Below are 23,032 nucleotides of genomic sequence, written 5' to 3'. Positions count from 1 at the left end.
CACCCATCAAATGATCTTTCTACTAGATGTGCTTCTTATTTCAATTATTTTAAAAATGATTTAAGTTTCATATCCACTTATCTGATCATTCAGTACTACAAAGTGATATTTATTGAAAATTAAGAAATAAAGGAGTCAAACTTGTGGTTTCTTGTTGCTTTTATTGTGACTCAGAATTATTTAAGGCATTTTGAAAAGCTGTTTGGGAACTATGGGGGAAAGAAAACGCATAATATGCAGGATAAGAAAATAATTGTACTGCTTATGCAGTGATACACTCTCTGTAAATCATATGTTACAAAAACCACCAAAAGAGAAACAGCAAACAAACATTAGAAATCCAACCTGGTATGACAAAGATTTTAAAATAATCGAATGATTTGAAATTTAAAAAAAAAAGAATCACAAGACAAATGTCAAGCTGCAGTGGAACATGTTTGAAAAACAATCACAAAAAAGTGAGAAAACTAATCTTCAAACATGACAAGCATAGCTGCATTCAGAGGTGCATTGTGTTTTCTTACAGTAGTAATAAATAATTGTGGTGAATATGACCTCTTATGATTCGAATGACAACACTGTAAACAGGCTGCACTGTTGAACTGTGATGATTGCCTCCTCGGTGTGACTGTAAACTGAGCGGCCTCTACAACAGCCGGTAAATGACTTTTATGTTTATCAGAAGGAAAACCACCGCTTAGAAGACACCCAGTATCCGCAATAAAAGAGGGAAAAAATAAAAAGCTGCAAATTCGTCCGATAAAAGCGGCGCCTTCTGCTACTGTGAAGCTCGAATGAAAACTAAGTTGTTCTGCGGAAAAAGAAATAGATAAGTCAGAAAGTCTACGTCTGCCTTGAGGAGATCACAGGGAAATGGCACTCTGAGAAAAGCCTTACTAAAGGTTGGTAATGTCACATACGCTGACTCAATCTGATTCTCAAGAGAGCAAAGTGCTTTATCTACAGGATGTCAGTAATGCGACAAAAGGCAACAATGCTTTGATATGGCTTTTGGTTTTTAAGTGTGCTGAATCTTTACATGGTCTTTTTTATCCTGTGTCCGCTGTAAACACAGACATTAGAAATGAGTGTAGCTACATAGACAAAAAAATGTCATATCTGTACCCTGACAGAAATATGTGTCTTAATGCCGAGAATGATTCTGATTTGATGATCTCTGAATGGAAAATAAATACGCCCAGCGCAGCGCAGCCCTGAGTGACCAACAAAGGAAACGAAACACAGCTACTGTGCGTTCAGATAAGATCTGGTAACACTCAACATTTCAATGGTCTATTTATAGCCAGTACTGCTATGTCATGTATGCTCCCTATGAGGGCTATAAGTAATATTGCTCCATTATGCTGTGACCTGCCCAGTAGAAACGCCTTGTTTTCAAAGTGACTGCTTTGTCTCACTCGATATGGGCAGAGCAAGCAAAGTATGAAGGACTGTTAACTGGCAGCACAACTTTCACCTGAGTACATGATCTCATCTCTACGGTATTGATTAGGTATAGAGAAGCCAAAGAGAAATCAGCTTGTTGATGTTTTAGGCAATGTTGTGGAAAAAACTATATAACCAATTGTTCCTAAAAAAACACGTTTATCTCTTCCCATTGTGAAAAAAAGCACACTTCATTTTTTTTCCCCTTGTCTTTACTAAACAGCGAGGCCTTCGGTTTGAGAGCAGGACGTATTGATTTCAGCTTCACATATGTTTATGCCTTTACTTAAAACCTGCACACTTGCTTATATTGCTCCTGCTTGTGCTCGAACTGTGCGGGTGCACTCAGATTTCATGTGCGTCAGCTTCAGCTCTTCTCCTCGCACTCATGTTGCTTAAACCTCTGCTATCGGCTTTCTCCGCCGCACCTGGATTTTTTTGTGTGTCAAATGCGTGTCTGTCAAATTCTCCATCTAATAGTATGACAGATGCAGCGTCGACAAATGGAATTGTCTCGCCCCCGTTGTAAGAGTTTGTAACCAACAGTGCATTACAAAATCGGAACGTGAACTCAGTAAGAAAAACCACGCTGTTGAATAACTATAGGAACACATCCCATATCATATCCACATACCTTCTAAAGATCTGAGAGAGAGCACGAAATGAATCACTCAATATTTCCCTTTTCAGTACAATGCTTTGTCTGCACATAATAAAATAATCAAAAAGCAACACCACAAGTACCATCTTCCGTCAAAGTATTTAGAAGATCTTCAGCTTAAGTAAGTGAAAGAAGCTGTTGATGCCATCTTTCAAATGCAGTATAATAAAAGCCACAGTTGTTATGAACGTGACGTTGAAAGTACGACTCCCTGTGTGCGTCATTCCCAAGAATCAATGTACAACAGAACAAACGTAGAAACAAATCCCACGTGCCGCGACCTAGCTCACGTTTTATCGTTTCGTTTATTTTTGAGGGAGGTCGTGGATCTGCGGAAGACGTGGCGGCCTCGCTCCTGAGTGGCTTTAAGGCAGAGTAGTGACGAGCCACTTTGGTGACTGCTGTTGAAACAGTTCAGGTGGATTTTAGGTCGCCTCACCTCCTCTGAGAGAAAGCTACACATCTGTTTGTGTAACCGCCTGCATGGCTTCTTCAGGCAACAGGGACGGATCACTGAGGATGGACGTTGTTTTGCTCAGATGGCGAAGGGTATTCAGCACCACTGAAAGACAACAAATCACAATTGAATCCTTGTTACCTGCCTGTAAAACACAGCCGTTCCAAGCTAACTGTCTTGATATGTATCCTTACAGAGTGCCACACACTAGTTATGCACTTAATTCACGCAGCTCAACACTACAAGTGGGTGAGAGGTTGAGGTCTAATGTGACACATGAGCAATGTAGTTATTTAATAACAGGCCCCGAATGAAAGCTTGAAATAAAACCAGTTAAAAAAAACTGTGCTTCTGTTATCTGTTAATTTATAATCTCAAACTTTTTTATTTTATGTTCTTGCATTAAAACTGCATCAATTTAGATTTTTTCTTGGCAACTTGGGGGCAACGCTACAAGCGTTCTGCAACACTGTCGTCACCTAGCAGGATTTATTAGAGTGCACAAATGTTCACAGACGGTGGCCTATTTATACATCCAACAAAAACACGTTCTTTAATTTCAATTCTTAATTAAGTACTTATCTTAATTATCAAGGTCAGAAACAAAAACAGTTTTTACTGTACTGAAGCTGGGTGTTTCAGCTGTTAACTGGCACTGACAGATGTGATTTCTTACATTCAACGGCAGTTCCACGACTCACTGATTAAAAATGAGATAGTTCCCCCTTTTTCGTTTCTAGAAACTATCCGCAGCCTCCAGTGAGCTGCTAAGGCTGTGACTGATAGAAATCTTTTGAGGTCACCTTACGTCATCAGATCACATCATTGCCAGAAAGTGAGAAGAAGTTGGACAACGGTTGTGTCGAAAAGTGGGATTGTTGGTGATTTCCTGATTTAAAAATGAGGTACACTGTCATGTCATGGTTACTTGATAACAGTGGAAGAGAAAGAAAAAAACCCAACAGAGCAACTGATTTACACTTGTGTGCTGCAAATGATCCACAACTAATCATAATGATCATTTTCACTGCAGCCATGGAATAGGTGAGCTGGTTATGAACAGCGACTTTGTGTGTCTCTGGGCCTACACGTGTGTGTGTTTGTGCTGGATGTTGATGAGTCATAAAGAGTCAGACTAACTCTGAAGAATGTCTGCAGAATGAAACAGCACAGGAATCTCCGGAGTGTTCAGGCGAGATGTGGTGCAGCATGCAGAGAAAGAGCGTCACACAACCTACATGTGCGGCACGGCTTTTTCCCCCAAGATATTTGTATTCTTGTTTGTTTTGTGTCTGTTGCATGTTTGAAACAACAACATGCCCACTCGCTTGCAGTGAATCCTCCTGGAGGATTTCCAACCGTGTTCTCACGTTGGCTTATTCGGACATTCTCCGGAGTTTTTACCTGGGGGTTGGTCGGATATAGTCCGGAACCTCTCACTAAGACATTTGCGTTCTCACAAACTGCCTGTCCGCAGATTGTCTGGACATTATCTGGAGTTCGGTGCATGTTTAAAAGCTGCAATATTCTTTTACTTACTTGGTCTGAGAGCCGGAAGCAAACAGTGACGATCAAGCCATTGCAGTGTGGTCTGATACAGCTCTGCTCTGCTTGTGGTTGATACCATCTCATTGAATGACTCAAAGAGAGGCTTGATAATGATGCTGAACTGTAATCAGCAACGGTCAAGGTTCAATTATACCAAAGATTGAGACAAATGCAATATAATTAAGAAGCAGCAGTGTCAGAGCTTGTTCACAGAAGGATACGATCCAGAACTTCCAGTTTTGAAGAGTGCGGCTCTTCACATATTCATTGAACTTTTCCTGCATGTGGCTCAGTTGATGCCGCTTGACTGGCACTCCTGTCGCAGGCAGCTGCTCCTGACAAAGGCTGTGATAAAGCAGCGACAAGAGACATAAACAGCTGTGTGTTGTGTATATCATTAAAAGAGTGAGATGTTTTTTAATGTACCTTATGGACGTGTCAAGCTCCTCTATCTCCTCTCGTAGTCTCCTGACCTCCTCCTGCAGCTGCTGTCTCTCCTGCTGGAGCTTCCCAACATGTTCCACTGTCTTCTGCAATGTGACTGCATTACTGATCTAAATACAAAGAGTTAATTCATATGGTAGAAAGTCAGTACATAAAGTAGATACTGTGCACAAACATGGCCAAATATAGTGATTTGCTGAATTTATTATGGATATTTTATGAAGAGCACACACAGACTTACATATGATTGCAACTTAAGAGTGGGAACCAGGCTGCAGAGTGTTTTAAAGCCAATGTTAATGTTTGATCGTCTCTTTTGCTCAGCAGATGTGTGTATTGTCCTTCGGCTCTGTAACACAACAGCAGTGGAAATATGACACAAACACTTACCTAGAGTAGAGTATGGTAGGTTGGGATGGGGTGGAGTCTGGCGCACGGTTAGATAGGTCGGGGTGGAGTTGGGTAGAGAAGGGTGATGTATTGTAGGGTAGAGTAATGTAGGGTTGGGTAATGCAGGTTAGAGTAGGGTGTGATGGGGCATAAAGGGGGAGGGTAAGGTAGGGTGGTGTAGGGTGAATTATTTGTATTTAGAATTGAGGCCTTAACATATAAAGTAATTTATTTTCATTCAGAAATTTGTTTAGGATCAAAATTGTTCACTCAACACACAAATAATAACATGCTCACAAAACTGTAGCCTTACCATTAGCAACCTGTTAAAATAAAAAAACCTAACCAAACACAAACCTGATTTTGTTCGTTCTTAACCAGCCCTGTGCTGCTGCTGAGTGACTGGGGACTCGGAACTTGATCTAACACACACGATGTCCCTTGACCTGGTCCTGTCTGACTGTGAACTGAAAAGAGAAAACAAAAACACTTTTACGATGTGGTGGGTTCGGAGTCATGATTTACGTTCAGGGTAGAGTGAACTCTCACCAACACTAGAGGAGGCTTTCTGATTTTTGCAGCTGGAAGAACAAGACTTTTGTTTGGGGACAATTGGTTGGGGAGACTTCTGCATCTGAGACACAACGTGAAATCCCGGAGCCTGAGATACACGAAAAGAACAGACAATAAAACTGCTATAATAAAATATGACCTTTCTTCACTTTGTAACTGACCATCTCGGTTCTCTACTGGTTGCGTGATCATTTTTAACTGTGGTGTAAGAATAAAGTGAACTGATGGAGCCGAGGAAAGACGTACCCCTCCTAGATGAGAAGAAGTGAGGACCACTCCAGTATTAGGGACCACATCTGCTTTCAAAGGGCTTGGTGTGACAATTACAGCATTGGCATGACCTGAGAAAGGGGCTGAGGATGAACAATGACAGTACAAGGCTTTAGTATTAGTTTTGTGTGCAGTCATACAGGAACATCCAGAAATGAGCTATCATTTTTGAGATTAAGGCCCCTAGGGTGGCAACTATAGATCGTAACACCCACACTGTTTGCTAAAGAGATTATTTTCTCAATTTTTACAAATACTAGTATAGTTCAATTTAACATAAACCAGCAGATGTTCTATTATGTGCTTGGCATAGCCTGTAGATAAAGCTGGAAGACAAGTCTCCACTTTCTCCAACTATCCTGAGATGAAGCAGTAGTAATCAGGGATGGAGCTTGACAGATTGAGTCAGTCTCAGCTGTCAATCATGACATTTTACAACAACATAGATTACTGTGTGAACTACCTGAAATGACAGATAGCATCTTTGAGAAAAACATTTTTGACGTGTTTTCTGACTTTTTAGTCCATGTCCCATCCACTAACATGGGGTTTATGACCTATGCTGCAGCCGGCCACCAGGGGGTGATCAAGATGCTTTGGCTTCACTTTTGATGAGCTGTCATGTTGTCCATCTTTATCTACAGGTACTCAGATATAAGTCACTTCACTGTAAATCGATATAAGATATAAGAAAGACCTCAGCTCTATGTTGGGTTAATTAAGTTAAAGTGACACAGCCCTGAAGCCAGAACCAAAATATTAAAACACACAAGTTCTCCAAATACTGAATCAACACGATCTCGAGATCAGAAAAGGCAGACCTGTGAAGACGAGGTGGGGAGGGGGCAGAGTGCTGGCGGGAGCAATCCTTTGCACAGAGCGGACCTTGTTGGCACTGGATAACTGAAAGGGGCGAGGCAGGGCAAAAGTCTGAGGGTGCTGCACTGGAGTGGCAGGTAATGGAGCCAATGGCTGGAGCTGGGAAGGAGGAGGTGAAGCTTGTGTGGATATGGAGCCGTACTCTGAGCCGTGGCTGATGGTGGAGGCTCCGTTGCTGGGTGTGACAACAGAGGAGGTTGTGTGTGTGATCACAGAGGGTGAGCCAGCCTCATCCAGCACAGAGGTGTTGTCCAAGGGTGAGGGGACCATGGGCTCCTCTGAGGCCATGCCATGACCTGGTAGGCACTGTGCCAGACGATCATGGGATAATTGCTGAGAGATGGAAGAAACTACTGCTTGATCGCTGGGTGCCACCTGCCCAGAAAACAGGGGCATGTAGTTTTGAAGGTAGGTTGCATCATCACCACAACCACCTGTTCGACTGGTTTGAGCAACCATGGGAGAGGGGAGGGGCAGGGGGCCAGGAGGGGAGATGTGGTTGGTTGCAAGCTGCATGGAGGACATTAACTGGGCCTGGTAAGGGACAAAAAAGTAAAAGGGGACAAACAATCATCAATATAATACTGAAGAGAGACAGTTCTGTGTAAGCTCAGGTCAGGTGTAAATGTTCTCTCTTGTGTTGATTGAGATTGTGACAGTTAAAGGGCTCAGATTCTACACATTCTAAACCTTTGATATGGTTTATTTCCTTCACAGTTTTTAAAGTATATTCATTATTCAATCAAGTATTAATTAATAACTGACTTTTATGGCTGTACAATGACACGGTTAGTAAACGCTTTGAGATGAGCAGGGTAGAGAGTAGATTGGCATAATTGTGGACGAATCTTGGGGTTGAACTAGCCTTTATATTTTAGATGTGTCTTTCTATGCACACAGTTCAGGAAGAGCCTTCACACTGTTTAACAAACGAAACCTACAAGATCCTGTCATCCCACAAATAGAGTTGTATGTACTAGAAGTTACTATTCCAACTAACACAAAGGTTTACTACTTAAGGCTTCTTTGTTGTATTTATCATATTTATTGTTTTTACCTCATATGTCTTTGACACGTGTCTGTTTTTTTAAGTCATGTTATCACACTATGTGCTCTGCTTTGTAGCTAAAGATACATTTCCAAACCAAAATAGATTACTATTAATGTACATGTATCTTATTTCTTGTAAGCTGTAAGGATATGCCTATATTGCTTTAAAATGTTTTACGGTGGAAAAAAGTTGGTAGACTGGTGGTATTGAGATCATTTATGAGAGTTAAGAGGCATAAATAAACTACTTCAAATGTACAGCACTTGAGTAAATGTACTTAGTTACTTTCTTCCACTGAGAATTACTAGAGTAATCATTACTAAAGGGACCTGTACTGGGTTCCAGTGAACTGAAGAATAGATTTATTTGATCATTTTATTTGGTAAGACGTGTCCATTAACAAGACTGTTACTTCAGTTACATCCTGTCAAAATAGGCGTTTGGGATGACAAACAAATACAGTTACTGTTCCCAGGACATATGCTTAAACTGACAAGAACAGAAACTCTGAAATTATAATTTCAGAACAATATGGCTAAATCAATGATTAAATAACTAATTATGTCTTCTGGGAGAACAGAATGACAGAGAAGCAAAATGATTAAGGCAGATTTTGTGTACATGTTTCATTATAAAGAGATCTAAATTTGATGTTAAGCAGACTGAGCTGTAAGTCATGTGTGAAAATTGATCCGTCAAAAGTTTAGTAATATTTTAGTTTTTGTAACTACATTCTGACAGAAAGACGGAAGAAGATGTGGTGGAAATCTTCCTAAATTGACCATAACAACAACAAAACACACAATTGAACATCTAAGAAGAATAACACACTCCTTTCACAAACACTCATCATGTTGGTGTGTGTTAGGGACTGTCCCACGGGTTGGTGTTTACCTGTGACTGAGAACTGCTGCTGGATAGAGGGGTAACAGATGATGCAGTGGGGGAAACAGAGGGGAAGACGGGTGGACGGAGGCTGTGAAATAAGTCTGGAACAAGAGTCTCTATGTTAGCTAGAGGTTAGTAAAATCACACTACTGTTTTTGTTAGACTAAGCTGCAGCAAAGTTACTAGAACAAGTGCGCTTGATTCCTGTACAGTGTGCACCATTAGTGTGTGTGCAGTACTGCTGCAGCTAAGGGTGGTGCTGTACTTCTACCTTGCAGCGGATCGAATGAGTCCATGAAGTCCAGGTTGGGCTGTAAGGGGATCAGTCCTGGTTGGATCATGTCTGCATTCCCTGCATGGGCTGTGAAAGTTAAAGACACAGAGGTAGGGAGAGAAGGGAGATATATGTGTTTTGACAGACACATAACATGTTGCTGAGATCCAGCCCCAAGCAGCGTTATAAATGAAAATCAAATGTTACAGAGTGTCAAGTTTAGAGAGTATTAAATTATTAAATTAAGTACTGGGTGAGTAGGAAGTTTCTAAAAATATAATAAGGATGTCTTTCAGCGATTTCAGATATAGACAGCTCATGTTTTCTTACCGATCTCCCTTGGATTGGGCCAGGCTAGGGGCTGGTGCGAGGCCAATGTAGAAAACAACGTGTCTGAAAACTCAGACATCAGAACATCCATGTCAAAAAGGGTGTCCATCTCCATGGGCGCAGGTGTGTCCAAGTGCTTACGTGGCACGCGGCGTGCAAGGGTCTCTTCATCCTGATAAAAGGAGACACGGTGCATGTCTGGAGAGACTTCCCCAAACAGCGATAACTGCTCCTCTGGCCCCTTTGAGTGATCAAGATGCAACCAACAAGCCGGGCAATAACACACACACAAAAACACACACACAATTTGTGTCTGTTAGCAAGTCACAAGGTAATTAGACAATTAGAACATTAGGTGTAAGCAGTCAAAAGTGAAATGGAATACCACGGCCACTTAACAGGGAATTAAATCGGAGATTTTGAGAATTAAATAATTTAAATACAAGAACAAGTCGTAACAGGATATCAGAAGATCAGCCCGTCTGTCGCCTGCATTAAAATGAGGAACGTGGAGCATCTTGTTTAGTTAAACTTTAGTATAAATTTCACAAATAACTTTATACTTTAACTTTTGGCACAGCAGCACCTTGTTATCATAAGTATTAGGGTTTGAAAAGATTAGGCAAGAAGCTTTGTCTTTTCAAAAGAAACAACACAGTCTTGGAGGAAGTTGCCTCTTTTGTGGGGAGGAAATGTTTGATAGTAGTCGACTGTTGGTACATCTGCTTGCTATTCTCGAAATATAAATATTGTTCTTACTTGAATCTCTCCATATTATGACTTTCTTCTCAAGTACAACTTCATTCTCAAAATCTCAGTTGAACAAAAGTACTTTGATTTAAAAGTACATCAATACTGAAGGTGACTGTGTTAGCATGGGTTAATTCCATTAGTATCAACATCCGGTTGAACAGAAGCTGATTGTAATGCTTGTGTTCATTTATAGCAGCACTTTTATGGGTTGCACATGATGCAGTTCTGCATACCTTGAGCAGGCTTGAGAGGTCATCATCCTTGTGCTTCTGTAACTATGAACGAAATTAACAGAAAATTAAATAAACGGAACATATTCACAAAAAAAACGAAATATTAAAAAATAACTGAATAATACCCTTTTCTTGAAGTATGTCCTCCACTTGTGATACTCTCTTATCACAATCTCAATTCTTCTTTTCCAACACTTCTCTGTGGCAATGGCCTGCAGAAGAAAGAGAGAGAGGGGAACTAAACCAAAGTCCATAGGAAACACAGCATAAAGAAAGGAAGTGAAACATAAAGCTAAAGTACAAGCAGAGGTTTGAGAGACTAAACATCATCCACAATAGGAATATGGGATCTTTTTTATCCACTGCGTATTCTGTTCTTACCTCTGCAGGACGATGGACATCCAGTTCCATACTTCCATCCAGGGGAGTCACAAAGTGACAAACAGGATTCTCCCTCTTCTCCACATCTAGAGTAGAAAAGAAATAACCCAAATTATTCTTAGCTGAGAAATGCACTATTTCTAAATTTTTATCCTGGTGACATAACAGAAATATCTCGGCCGACATGCGGAACAACAGCTCATCGGGTCATGAAAAGCTTGACCCAGTTTGTGTTTATTTTTATGACAGGAATGAGAGTCACATAACTGTTCATGGCACATAAACAAACCATTACTACTGCAGCGAGTTTGAAACACTGTGTGGATACTTTTTCATTTCAGAAATGATTAATGTGTGGGGGGCTATCTACTGGATTTTTGTTTTTGCTGCACGTTCCTGTAATCAGGAAAAACATTGGGCTCTGGTTGGGTTCGAACACACAAAACAGAATGTCTGTCAGGTTCAGGTTGGGCTTGGCTGACTTAAGCTCGGGCTCGGTCGGGTTGAGACAGATAATGTCGGCCTGTGCCACACTCTACTGTGACCTGAGAGGACATATAACACTTCGTGGCATCTGTCGTAATATTTGTTGAAATGTAGACCCATGATTATAAAAAACTAAATCAAATTCATGACCCTCTACCCTTCAGCCAACCGATACTTGGGTTCTGTTCCTGATGTCTTCATGGATGCTGCAGTTTGATGCTAAGTCGAGAGCTTAATTCAAGTCACTTTAATCCAAATACTAATCAATACACTCTATAACATGTGCACGATTAATGAAAGATACAGTATGGAACTTACACTGCATATACCAGGCTCTCCATATGGCGTTGTTGAGGCGGATCTTGTCTCTCCACAGCAGCTTTAGACCTTTGAAGTTCTTCCACTTGGGAGAAACCAACTTACCACTGAAAAGGCAAAAAAATAACAATGAAAATGACACATTCTGTGTAAAATAGGTGATAGTTTAACCTGAAGAAACATATCAGCAGTGTTTCAACAAGTCAAAAATCAAAACCCCACAAAGATAACAGTTCTCTCCTTTGAATTATATGGGGAAAAGACCCTTTGTTGATAGCATCGCTTGTACAGGATACAGACATAAATAAATACGGTTGGTTCTATCATATCATTCTGCTCAATTTAGTGGCTTATCACCTGCAGAAAGAAGAGTCCGAATCTTACTTGATGTCACCTTACAGACATGATTTTGACATTAATACTGATGCTGCAACTAAAATGTGAACAACAGGACTTTGAAGGAAGTCATGAGCGTGCACTCGAATTACCAAAGGATGTGCAATTTATGATATCAGCAGTGACATTCCTGGACAGTCAGTTCAATGACAGCAAATAAACTGTTCTGTTTTAACAGGAGGGTCAACAGGCAATCATAAACAGCTAAGTTTGTATTATTGCTGCTGCCCTACAACAATAAGAAGTACCAACTCTGAAAATGTCAAAAATGTCACATGACATGAATAAAGTCCATGTTTTTCACATCCAAAGGCTCATGGCTTCTCTCTTTCCATCCTTCCTGTTCGGTCACAGTCTGTCCTTCCTGTTCTGTCTTTCTCACAGTCTGCCCTTCCTGTCTTGTGCTTATTTCTGCAAGAGTGCAGTGTGAGAAAATAAACCTGTTCTAATAAGTAGGCAGGTGAGAAGAGAAGAGCCAGATTTGTAAAGGAAAACTTTGCAGATGCACCGATGTTCTTGTAAGGACAGTCTTGCTGGTGTTTGAAAATACTATCCACCTCTTTACGATAATTGACAACAGCAGTAACAGTAGTGGTGCTTTCCTGGTCTATTAATAGTTTTAAAAACCAGTCCAAGTTGGTGCCATTTGCTAAGTCAGAGGGAATCCTCTGACCAACTGGCTCTGCATCAACACTTCAGCAACGCTACAGCTGTAAACAGAACCATAGGTAATATGTGCCTCATATATCTGTTCCAACCTACCTCTTCATATCTGTGTTTATTTGAAATAAAGTTTGTGATTAAACTTTAAAATATCTAAGCCTTAATTATATTTATTTGCCATAATGGTTTGATAACGACATCTTAGGGATCATTTATATCAAATGCAAATTCTTAACATTTGCTGTGCAGTGTTTCAATGAACTGATCCTTCTCTGTGTTCAACAGAATTATAGACTAAATGTGTTTGGGATTTCCAATGACTAACCTCTCTCACACACTTCAAAATTCAATTTTGGATCAGTTGCTCAACAAGATTGTGTAACCTCTGTTTCATGATGAAGGTATTTTAAAATGATGGCTATTTTAATAGCACTTAACAAGTCTGGAGTTGTCCCAGTCGGCGATAACCGAGCAGCGTCATGAAACCAAACTATTTCTAACAAAACTACTGAAAGAAAGAATGGTGTTGGATCTCTCTGATAAGATCACACACAGCCCATGACAGCTTCTGCAAGGCACATGGAATTTCTCTTGGCAGCGTATTGTTTGTCAATGCAGCAGAAAGATTATACATTGATCCCAGTTACTTGTTTAAATCATTCCAATCTAAGTTAGTACAATTATCTGTACGTAAAGTCCATGTGTGAGCTGAGGTCACCAGGCCATGTCCCACACTAAATGACTTAGTCAAGTGTGTACTGACAAATGTAATACTTCCATTCTATGCTACTTTAAACTTTTGATCCACTACATTTCAGAGGAAAACTTTATAAGTGTACATTTATTTAAAATTATACTGCAATAATTGATATAATTATTTTGCCCAGCCCTATATACTCGCCTTAAATCAGAATTGTATTAGAGATTTTCAATTTTTAACTTCTCACAGAGGTAAAACTATCCGAAATGAAATTTAACAATATGTTGCTGTACCTCATTGACATAATAAAAATAATTTTCCTCTACTTCAATGAGATTTTGAATGCAGATGTTTTACTGCTGATGGCGGTATTTTCTCCACAGTGTGGTGGTATTTATATTTTATTGGTCTGAGTACTCAGCACTGCAGAATTATAACCAGGCAGGAAGTCACGGACAGAGAAGACTCGTGACAGTCACACATGTCCCATGTCTGGAGACAGATGAGAGGGGGACAGTGTTCATGTGTGTAGTGAGTCACCTGTAGGCCAGGGTCATGCACTCGAACAGCTTGGTGAGAGAAGCGTCTATGGAGAAGTGCGACGTGCTCGCCTTCCCGAAGTGATACGTCTGACAGGTTTGTTTGTTGACCGTGTCGAAGTCGTAGCCTTTCTTCGGCGGGTGTTCGCTGTGAGGCGACGACACCATGAAGTGTCCGCTGTGGATGATCTGAGTCTCCAGTCCGTCCGTCCTCCGCAGCACCAGGTGAGTCTCCTCCAGGTCCGAGTCGTCGTCCTGCCCCTGCTTCACCGAGGGGCGACGGTATTTCTGCAGCAGAGACACAGTGGCCATGTCGGCAACTCTCCAGACAAAAAAAGCTAACGTTAGCCAGCGAGCTAGGACAATCAAACTGTCCCGTTCATGAGTTGTGGTGACGACGCGGCGTACTCTTCATTAAAGTCCGTCAACTGGCTGCCGTGTCGTGGAGTCCCGGCCCGGTCTCCTCATGTTTAAACGCCTCTGTTAGACATTAGTGCACCAGATCACTTGTTGTGATCCGGAGAGTCTCAGGAACCAGCTGACTGTTCCTGTCCGTCCGGAGCAGGAAGTTCCTGTGCTGGGGCGTCTCTGATTGGTCAGAGTCAGAGCCCCACCCACCAAAAAACTCCAAACATCGACATGTCGTCACGGACCAGATCAGTGACTGAAGCTTACAAAGTGTGCCCGATGAAGTATTCACATCCTCTACCACTCCAGTAGTACTCCATTACAGGTAAAAGCCCTGCATTCACATGCTTCAAGTACAAAATGATCTTTAATTAACAAGTACTCAATGTGCAGTAAACCCCCCTGAAATATAAGAGACCACTGCAGATTAGTCTTAAATGTGCATCTCGTCATGAAATGAAAACCTTTTATAGCAGTGTCTGTAGCAGTATATATATATATATATATATATATATATATGTATTTGGGAGAAATAGTAGCAGTTTAAAGAATAGGACAAAATGTAGATTTTATGTAAACACATAACAATGTATAGTAAAAACAAATAAACTATTATTTGCATATATATGTATGTGTATAGATACATATTATCAAACTGTATGTCTGTAAGTACAATTATATATATATTTATATATATATATATACAGTCACTAAATGTTTTAGTGACTGTGCTAAACAATGTAAAGATTGTGTTTATTTTTTTTTGTAGAAGAAATTAAATTGTAATAACCAATGCTGGGAAAAGTGTTTCAATCCTTAGTTTAAGCAATACAACAAAATAACTCAGTAAGGCTTCACATTCTTTCTTGTCAAATGTTCATTTTTAATCTTTTCTAATAAAAAACATCTAACTTAATATTTATATATTATTCAAAATCAAATACATAAAAAAGCCAGAGTTTGTATTAGGGCATGTAATGGAAAGGAACGGTCTGATGCTTGTCATCAACACCACTTATTCTGAACGAGCAGGTCGTTTGTTGCTTTCATCACTGTGGAGAGGAGGATCTGTCACTCTGCTCTGCTGGGGTTGGGAAGCCCAGGATGTGACCTGTAAATGTCTCCAATGATATCTCATCTGGAATTGCACACTCCAAAGAATACTCTGAATTGCCACCTGCACACACAGACACACATAGAAACCATTAAAGAGGTGATGTTTTTCAGCTGTTATGTGTATTATTAACTTTAGGGTTGTGGGGGAGTTTTGTCTTTTTACATACCATCAGATTGATGAATCTCATTCTCAGAATCCTCAACTCCTCCTCCTCCTTCTTCTTCTTCCTCTTCATTGAGACCTAAAAGTGTAGTGAAACACTCTGCCACCTCATCCTCTGTCATGTGTTCTCCTATCAAAGACAGTATCAAAGTTATGACTGTGAGGGACTTGACAAAGAAACATACACTTTGTACACAGAAACAGTAACAGAGGATGGATTCTTTTCTCAGTCTTGTGTCAGTGGCAAGGCTGAAAACAGAAAAACAAACCCTGTTCAGAGGGAGGAACTTGCAGCGTACCTCGAGCCTGCAGTAATTCTAGCAGCTTTTGTCTGTGCAGGACAGGCCGTCCTGCACTGTTATGGTTACCAAGGACATGGAAATCTTTGGTGAGCTCATCGATAGAGATGCCGAAGGCTGGCCGATGGTTGACATACAGTTTGATAAACTCCTCTTGGTCAATGTTGGTCACATATTTTCCTGTTTCTGCATACTTGCTGAACTTGACCTCATTTAGCATGTCTTCTATCTGAGGGGAAATAAAACAGCGATCATCAGGTCTGAGGTGTAAAACTGCATTAATGTGATGTTTTTGTTGTCAGATTAATTTACATTGACTCTACCTCTTGCTCCGTAGGGAAATAGGCCAATGCTCTCATCAGAGAAGGGACCTCAGACAGGGGGATTGTGGTCGACACTTGACGTTTCTCCATTGTGTAAGTGCCTTGATGACGGACTTGGCAAAGATAGAAAAAGTCCTCAATATCCTACAAATGGAAAAACTAAGAAAACTTAGGATCTGTGGTTAAGATAGTATGACTGTTATACACTCATAACTCCAGGAGAAGTTAAATCACCTTTTCAGTCATCTACATAGTTTTACACTTCCGTGACAATTAATAACATAATATTTCCACCAATCCATCCATCCATCCATCCAGCCACCCATCCATCAAAATTTTAAAAAAAACATTGCACACTAAAAAGTTGAATTTATCATTTCACCATCAAAACAAACTGATTTTAAATAATATTGAAAGATTTATACAGGAAGTATTATACACAGGCACAGTGACAGATCACTTTGTCACTGTGTAGAGAAAATGTTCTCCACCAGCACTGGTTACTGATCTGTACAAGTCAATACAAGCAAAACCACAGGGCAAACATTTCTCTGAAAATAAGAATCAGCATTTTTAAACCTAAGTAAATCAACATGTGAAACTATATAATTCATTACTTGAAGGCAATATATATAAGGGAATAGGACACATGCCTCTCATTTCAGGTTAATGGAATAATCTGTTAACATATCACTCATCGGTGTAGAGAACAAGGAAATGTTTGACTCACCCTGTAGAACTTTCCTTCTCTCCCTCCTTCTAAAAGGGTATAAAAAGGTAGCATGTCCTTTCCACCCAATGAGGCTGCTGCTTTCAAAGCACTGCATCACAAGAGAGAGAGGTCCCATTTTTAATAAAACGTGTTTACACTGCTCATGCATTTCCTCTGGTTACCGTGGTTGGCACAGTATCTCTTAAAGCTTACTTTAAGCTTATCTCCCATGACAGGACAGTGCAGTCAGATCGGCCTGCAGTGAAGACAAATCGGCCGTCGTAGGAGCAGGCAAAAGCAGACACCCCTGTCGGGTGGCAGATCAGAGCATTGGACTTGTAGGGGTTTCCATCAACAGGCAAAATCTGGAGACCCACCTATAGAGAACAGATATCACACTTAGTGACATTATCCAAAGTTTGGACAAAGGTCCAAAGTGTCTCCAAAACATTATCAAAATAATTAGTATTACAAAAGCAATTACTTTTCTGTGTTAATAAGACACAATAAAAGCCAAACAATTGTGGTTTATTATTAAGGAGAATTCTTGTCTTATTTGAGACTGAGACCCATTTTGTGATTTTTAAATAACTGGTTAATTGATAATTACCACAAAAACAATAAGGAGATAGACAAATTATTGACTGACCATGTCCTCTGTGATGTAAGCCAGGTAATATGAGTTAGTCTCAGATTCTTTCAGCTTGGGAAGAACCGCTGCTTTCTTAATGGGTAAGCCGTATGTTGGACCAAGGAGAGTCTGTCTGTTTTTGTAGAACACAACATTTTCCATTAAATGGCAGTGACAACAGTCAGATGAGGAAAATCTTATCGTTACAGTACATTTGACAGACCTGCACATCTTGGTCGTGCTGTTGAAAAGCTTCATCTTGTACTGGTCTGAGGCAATGAGAAGAAACTGCTCTGCAGTCAGCGGAGGATACCAAGTCATGCACGTTGGAACGGCACTTTGCTCAATGCGCTCAGAACTTAAAAGGAGGAGCTGGTTCACTTCAGATTTCTCCAAGTCGTACTCAACCTATTATTCAGTTCCACAGAAGCACAGAGATTAGAAAACAGTATTACCAAAAACACAAAGCTAGTCCAGAGTCAAAGCAAACTCACCAGACGACGGTCCATTCCCAGAGATAGCAGTCTGGGTTGGGTGCTGTCCAGGTGAACCCCAAAAAGAAGGTCTTTGATGGGCTTGTAGTGGGAGCAGTATCTGCCCAGATACATCCAACAAGGTGAAGACCCTTCTTTAGCCTGCAGGCGGAACACTGTCACTGCATTTCCAGCATCCTAACAGTGAACAAGAACATAAAACATGTTACACATTTGCTATCAATAATAATAATTTCAAATGTATTTTCTATACAATAGCCAAAATTAAAATCATACATTTCAGTTCATAACCACTGCTGCCATGAACTACATTCAGATATATTCCACTTGAGAATGAAAAGGACTCACTGCAGTAGCAAGATACTTTGAGTCTGAGGAGAAAGTGATGTGAAGGATGCCTTCTTTAGTGAAATGGAAACATTCCTCATGATCACTTTGCAAAGTGCTGGGATTCAGTATGTGAACAGCACCGCTGCCAAAGCCAACAGCCAGGTAGCATCCTGTTCAGAGACAAAAAAGGGACACATTTTATTTTTGAAGAATGTAATGAAAACATTTGCAAATTCAAGCAGCAGCAGGGAAACACGGGTTATCACCAACAACATGAGTTTGTTACCTCTGCTAAGGAGGTTGTATTGTTTGTTAGCAGCGTTACACAAAAACTACTGGAAGTGATACCATGATACTTGGTGGAAGGATGTGGTACAGATCAGGGGGCACATTCAGGATTTGTTTTCTTTAACATTGCGAGACGGCTATTTTTTACATTTTCATAGATTTTTCATAGAATAATTTGTGGAGCTTCATGATAAATCAGGCATATTTAGGGGACTGATATTTATGAGTATGTGAGATTTTGTGATCCAGTGAATTTAAAAGTGGATTCAAGACTGGGTTTTTGGCCCCTGTAGAGGTATGCACTCTACATTCTAGTTGCAAATAAATTCATTAAGCTTAATGGCTCACCTTGAGGATCAAAAGTAACACACTGAATCTGCATCTCTGTCTCAAAGACCCTTCTGCAGATGATCGCTTTGTCGTTGTAATCCCATACTTTTAAAATGCCCATGTGGGTACCCATGGCAACAACTGGCTGTTTGGGGTGACAGGCTACTGCGTGTACAGGGTCACAGTCCTCACTCAGCAGAATCTGTGTGATGCTTGTCTGTCCATTCACATGTACTACTGTGGACCCGACTGTGGACACAACAAAGTTCCTGCAGAAAAAAAAACAGTCAGCTTGGCTAAAATCCACAAGACAGTTGAGAATGAATGAAAACACAATATATTTGTTTCTGATACCTGAATATGAAGGGTCTGGCCTCCACACGGTAGTCCTTTATATACCCCTCTGTGCACTCTTTGGAAAAGGAAATGGACTCAATAGCATCCAGGTTGAGGTTGTCGTACCATTTGAGAAGCCTGATTTCATCATCATAAAACTTGATATCGCCTTGAGTGTCACCGGTTACAATATAGCTGTGATATGACATGCAAAGAGACCAAGTAAATACAAGCAATAAGCAAAAGGTAGCATCATTAAGTATTTCTGTCTCTGGTTACCTGTCGGTAGCGACGAGAACAGTGATCGGATCTTTCTGAAGCCGAATGGCCTTGACTCTGTTTCGAGAAGAAAGATTCTTGTTTGCAGCCGAGTCTTCCGTCACGTCCCAGACCACAAGGCTCCCTGCTGCAGTGCCAGTGAGGACCTGAGGCTTCCTCCGGTGAAACGCAGACCTACTCAGAAACCTGGCAGCCACGTTGACAGTTTGAGAAAGATCAGGAGAAGACTGTGGTAATACAGAAGCACCACTTCCACCAGTAGCTGCGTCACCGAACTGCAGAAGTGACAAGATGAAACTGTAAAATATCTCTCAACAATATCCACTGGAAAACCATCTATGACAATTCACATCTTCTGTGTAATTTTGATATTTATTTTTACCTTTTTAAGATTCAGGGCAACGTATTGCAGATTTTCCTGAGCCTGAAAAAAGAGCAGCTGATTTATGCAACAAACACACACATAGTACACAGTTGTATTGTGTATTTCAATAAAAAGGAACATCTGCACTGACCCCACTGTAAAATAGCACCTGGCTTCGACTGCTGGTGAGCAGCTGAGTGCTGTTGTTTGGGTTAAAAATGACATGCTCCTGAAAAACCATCCAATATTTAAACATTTAATCTTCAGAATGGCTTATCCATTAATTTATGTGGCAATTAATGTTAGCAGAAGACAAAACGACTCACTTGAAAACCATGCTCAGGTTTGATTTCAGTAAAGCATAAAGGCTTTTCCATTTCATTCGTCCAATCCCAAATACACAGACGCTGTGAAAAAGATCGTCAGAGAGTGAACAGTTTATTAACAGATTTAGATTTTATTCAAGGACATTTATTGTTTCATACTGTCAAATCCAACAAGAAACGAATAATCTAAGATGTTCTTGTGCAGAGTGCAGTTCTGAGTTGTCGACCATTTAATAATAGATGAAATACTTTCTATTCTTTTCATTTTTGACAATAAATGCTACTCAAACCTTAAGAATACATAATAAAGTCATGACATAACATTTATGAATTAAAATATATAGATTATTATTCTATACTGTGATGTCACCACATAGTGTTTGGTCATGCAACGCTCTTGATGATGATTTGACAGAAGAAATATCAAAGAGAGACTTTTGAGTGTTTGGTTCTATTATGTCATCAACAGGGGTGTTGCAACAGGATGAGCACAGCAGGAAATCACCTGGGGCCCCAGGCTGAGAGGGGGCACCCCAAAATGGCAGAATATGTTAGTTACATTACACAGCAACAACAATTTGGTGAAGAACTCCTTAAATTCCTGGTCATCAACAAAGAACAAGAAGGATTTTCTTTTTAAAGTTTGATTGTTCATTAAAACCTGCCGTCATACTCACTTGAACATCTTCAGCTCCGAGGGTAACCAGATGTTTTGCATCCTTTGAAAACGCCATTGCAATGACACCACTATCAGGGTGGCAGTCGAACAAGGTATGCACAGGAATTCTGAAATAATTGTCATACACGTGGTTACCATCAAGAGCAAAGGTAAAATACACAGAATGTCCTTAATGCAGAAATGATAAAGAGCTACCCAGAATAGGAGTCCCATATCATCACCAGGCTTTTCGGCCCCTGGTCTGCAGTTGCGACCCAGCGTTTGTCTTCACTCACACACATGCATGAGATGGGGTTGCAATGACCCTGAGAACATTATTACAGAAGGTTTATAAACTGTTATTAACAACCTGCATCAATTATCAGAAAATATATCTATATCTTCTAAGATTTCTCGTGGTGCTGACTGTAAAGGGATTGCCTCTGCTGGTGATTTTTTGTACCTGAAGCATGTGCTGGGACTTTGACGTGTGGTTGAAGATGATCCCGATGTTTGCTCCAGCATAGAGGATCAGTAGCTGATCGTGGTCTTGCAGACTGTAGACGGGAAGTGCAGGATTCTTCCCAATTACCCATTCCAATGACTGGACGGATAGAAAATAAGACTTTATCATTTTTATCTTTCATGAAACCTTTTTTTGAGGTGGACATTTTTCTTGAAATTCAGTCTTAAGTCCCAGGAGGACCTTAGTTAATGTTACGTTTCTGTGACTGCTTTGTGCTTTAAATCTGTTTGCTGTGTTTTTGTATATTTGTTGTGTATATCTGACCTAATATGAAACCTTTTTTATTACATTGTTTCCCATTTTGACCAGGGCTCTGTGCAGAAGAGGTATTGTGTCTCAAATGAACCTGAAAGGAAGGATAAATAACTGAGTAAAATCATACTGACCAGTGCATGTGTTCTGGTGTGAGTCTCTGAGAAAAGTGTGTCAGGGGTTGCAGTGTAGACTTGAGACTGCCGGGTCATCGCAATCTCATTTCCCCTGCCCCATGCTTCATCACTGCTCTCCTCAGCTTCATCACTGCTCCTCCTCTCCCTCTTCTCTTCTTCATCATCACCATCCTGTGATTGTTGCTTCTTCTCTTCGCAGCTTGTGCCGAGCTGCTCAGCTTCAGCCTCTGACATGATGTCTGACCACACACTTCACAACTTCAATTTCTTTCCACTTGTTCTTTTGAGTTGAGGTCGCTAGATTACTGCTAAAGCTAATGTTTGGCAAAGAGCAGTTAAACTACACTATTTATCAAATGTCACGATGTTATGTGAAATCAGCTCTGTACAATAACGACGCAGGTATACTTTGCCTATTTCAAACGACTAAAGCTTCTAGTGGCAAAAATAAAGTGTGGTGGGAAAATATTTTATAGTTGAAAAGAAACATTTATATCCCTGTGTAAGACCTTTGTGACCTGAACTGTTGTGACCTGAAATCTTTATGACCTTTCTAATACCTTTTTGACTTTCCTAATACATTTAATGAACTTTCTATTGCTTTGTCACTATCAAAGGGATTATACTCAAAGGATCTTCAAATTTCTATCTTCAAGGGAAATGTATACAAATAAGTTACCTGTGTCTTAAGTCCTGTCTCCACCTGTGCCTACAGATGCTTGCATTTGACTGTTCTCCATCAGCACTCTGAGAATCCTGTGACTCTCTGTGTTGATCCTTTCTGCAGAAAGCTCCTAATAAAATACACAAAGACAAATCAAGTCTCTTGTGTTTTCAGATTTCCATCACAAACTGAAATGAAAAGAAGATCCTTACTTTTGCTGTTTGGTCTTAAACACACAATCTGTAGCGTGACCGTGAAGCGTCTCGTTGCCTAGTTACAACACAACGGACAACGAACGAGGCCAGAACGCACTTTTTCCGGTGATTCCTTTCAAATTAAAAGCACGAACAAGTCAAACTAAACCTGTCCGTCTTGAAAGTTTTGACTTGTCCGTTTCCTAATTTGAAAGTTTTAACTCAAGTAAATACACGCGTTTGTGTCTCGACACTGACAGTATATGTTTATCACGTAGAAAAAAATGTGCTTTCAACACGAACTACCTTTACCTAACTGTACCGAGTATTGGTTTTCATCTATATTTATTCAACCGAAGAATTTATATGACAGAAATAACAATTATTTCTATTTATTTATGACGACAGTTTGGTCACTTTATTTTCAAAGTATTTACCGGAAGCCTTACCATCCTGTTAGATCAGCATTAGCGACACTTGACGAGTCTGCAGTTCCTAAAAGTTACCACGAGGTTTCAAATC

General features: G+C 40.3%; 2 protein-coding genes across 3 annotated transcripts; both read right to left on the bottom strand.

Moving 5' to 3' along the window:
* Positions 1 to 141: 141 nt before the first annotated feature.
* Positions 142 to 14,233, bottom strand: mlxip (MLX interacting protein). 2 transcript variants are annotated; one of them, XM_020101037.2, is made up of 17 exons: positions 13,682 to 14,233; positions 11,383 to 11,489; positions 10,579 to 10,664; positions 10,323 to 10,409; positions 10,198 to 10,239; positions 9,212 to 9,452; positions 8,879 to 8,968; positions 8,614 to 8,708; positions 6,611 to 7,202; positions 5,766 to 5,872; positions 5,496 to 5,607; positions 5,304 to 5,413; positions 4,798 to 4,905; positions 4,539 to 4,666; positions 4,334 to 4,457; positions 4,104 to 4,233; positions 142 to 2,669 (listed from the first exon to the last, which is right to left on the bottom strand). In XM_020101037.2, exons 1-17 carry the CDS (start codon positions 13,990 to 13,992, stop codon positions 2,563 to 2,565), a joined length of 2,577 nt encoding a protein of 858 aa, XP_019956596.1. In that variant the 5' UTR covers positions 13,993 to 14,233; the 3' UTR covers positions 142 to 2,562. The 2 variants fall into 2 exon arrangements, with proteins under 2 accessions (XP_019956596.1, XP_019956597.1); XM_020101038.2 differs by having other exon boundaries at positions 9,212 to 9,383; positions 13,682 to 14,231.
* A 714-nt stretch (positions 14,234 to 14,947) lies between these two features.
* cfap251 (cilia and flagella associated protein 251) lies at positions 14,948 to 22,639 on the bottom strand. Its single transcript, XM_020100877.2, has 22 exons — positions 22,529 to 22,639; positions 22,332 to 22,446; positions 21,650 to 21,891; positions 21,201 to 21,341; positions 20,954 to 21,063; positions 20,757 to 20,865; positions 20,080 to 20,160; positions 19,905 to 19,982; positions 19,772 to 19,813; positions 19,390 to 19,664; positions 19,129 to 19,305; positions 18,793 to 19,043; positions 18,175 to 18,326; positions 17,827 to 18,003; positions 17,556 to 17,740; positions 17,351 to 17,465; positions 16,915 to 17,078; positions 16,720 to 16,810; positions 15,990 to 16,133; positions 15,667 to 15,895; positions 15,372 to 15,497; positions 14,948 to 15,265 (listed from the first exon to the last, which is right to left on the bottom strand). The coding sequence occupies exons 3-22, from the start codon at positions 21,884 to 21,886 to the stop codon at positions 15,138 to 15,140; spliced, it is 3,012 nt and encodes a 1,003-aa protein (XP_019956436.2). The 5' UTR covers positions 21,887 to 21,891; positions 22,332 to 22,446; positions 22,529 to 22,639; the 3' UTR covers positions 14,948 to 15,137.
* Positions 22,640 to 23,032: the final 393 nt, after the last annotated feature.

Source organism: Paralichthys olivaceus, chromosome 4 (genome assembly GCF_024713975.1).
Source record: "Paralichthys olivaceus isolate ysfri-2021 chromosome 4, ASM2471397v2, whole genome shotgun sequence".
Classification (NCBI taxonomy): domain Eukaryota; kingdom Metazoa; phylum Chordata; class Actinopteri; order Pleuronectiformes; family Paralichthyidae; genus Paralichthys; species Paralichthys olivaceus.
Note: the sequence above shows the minus strand (reverse complement) of the source record. Positions and strands in the feature narration are given on the sequence as shown.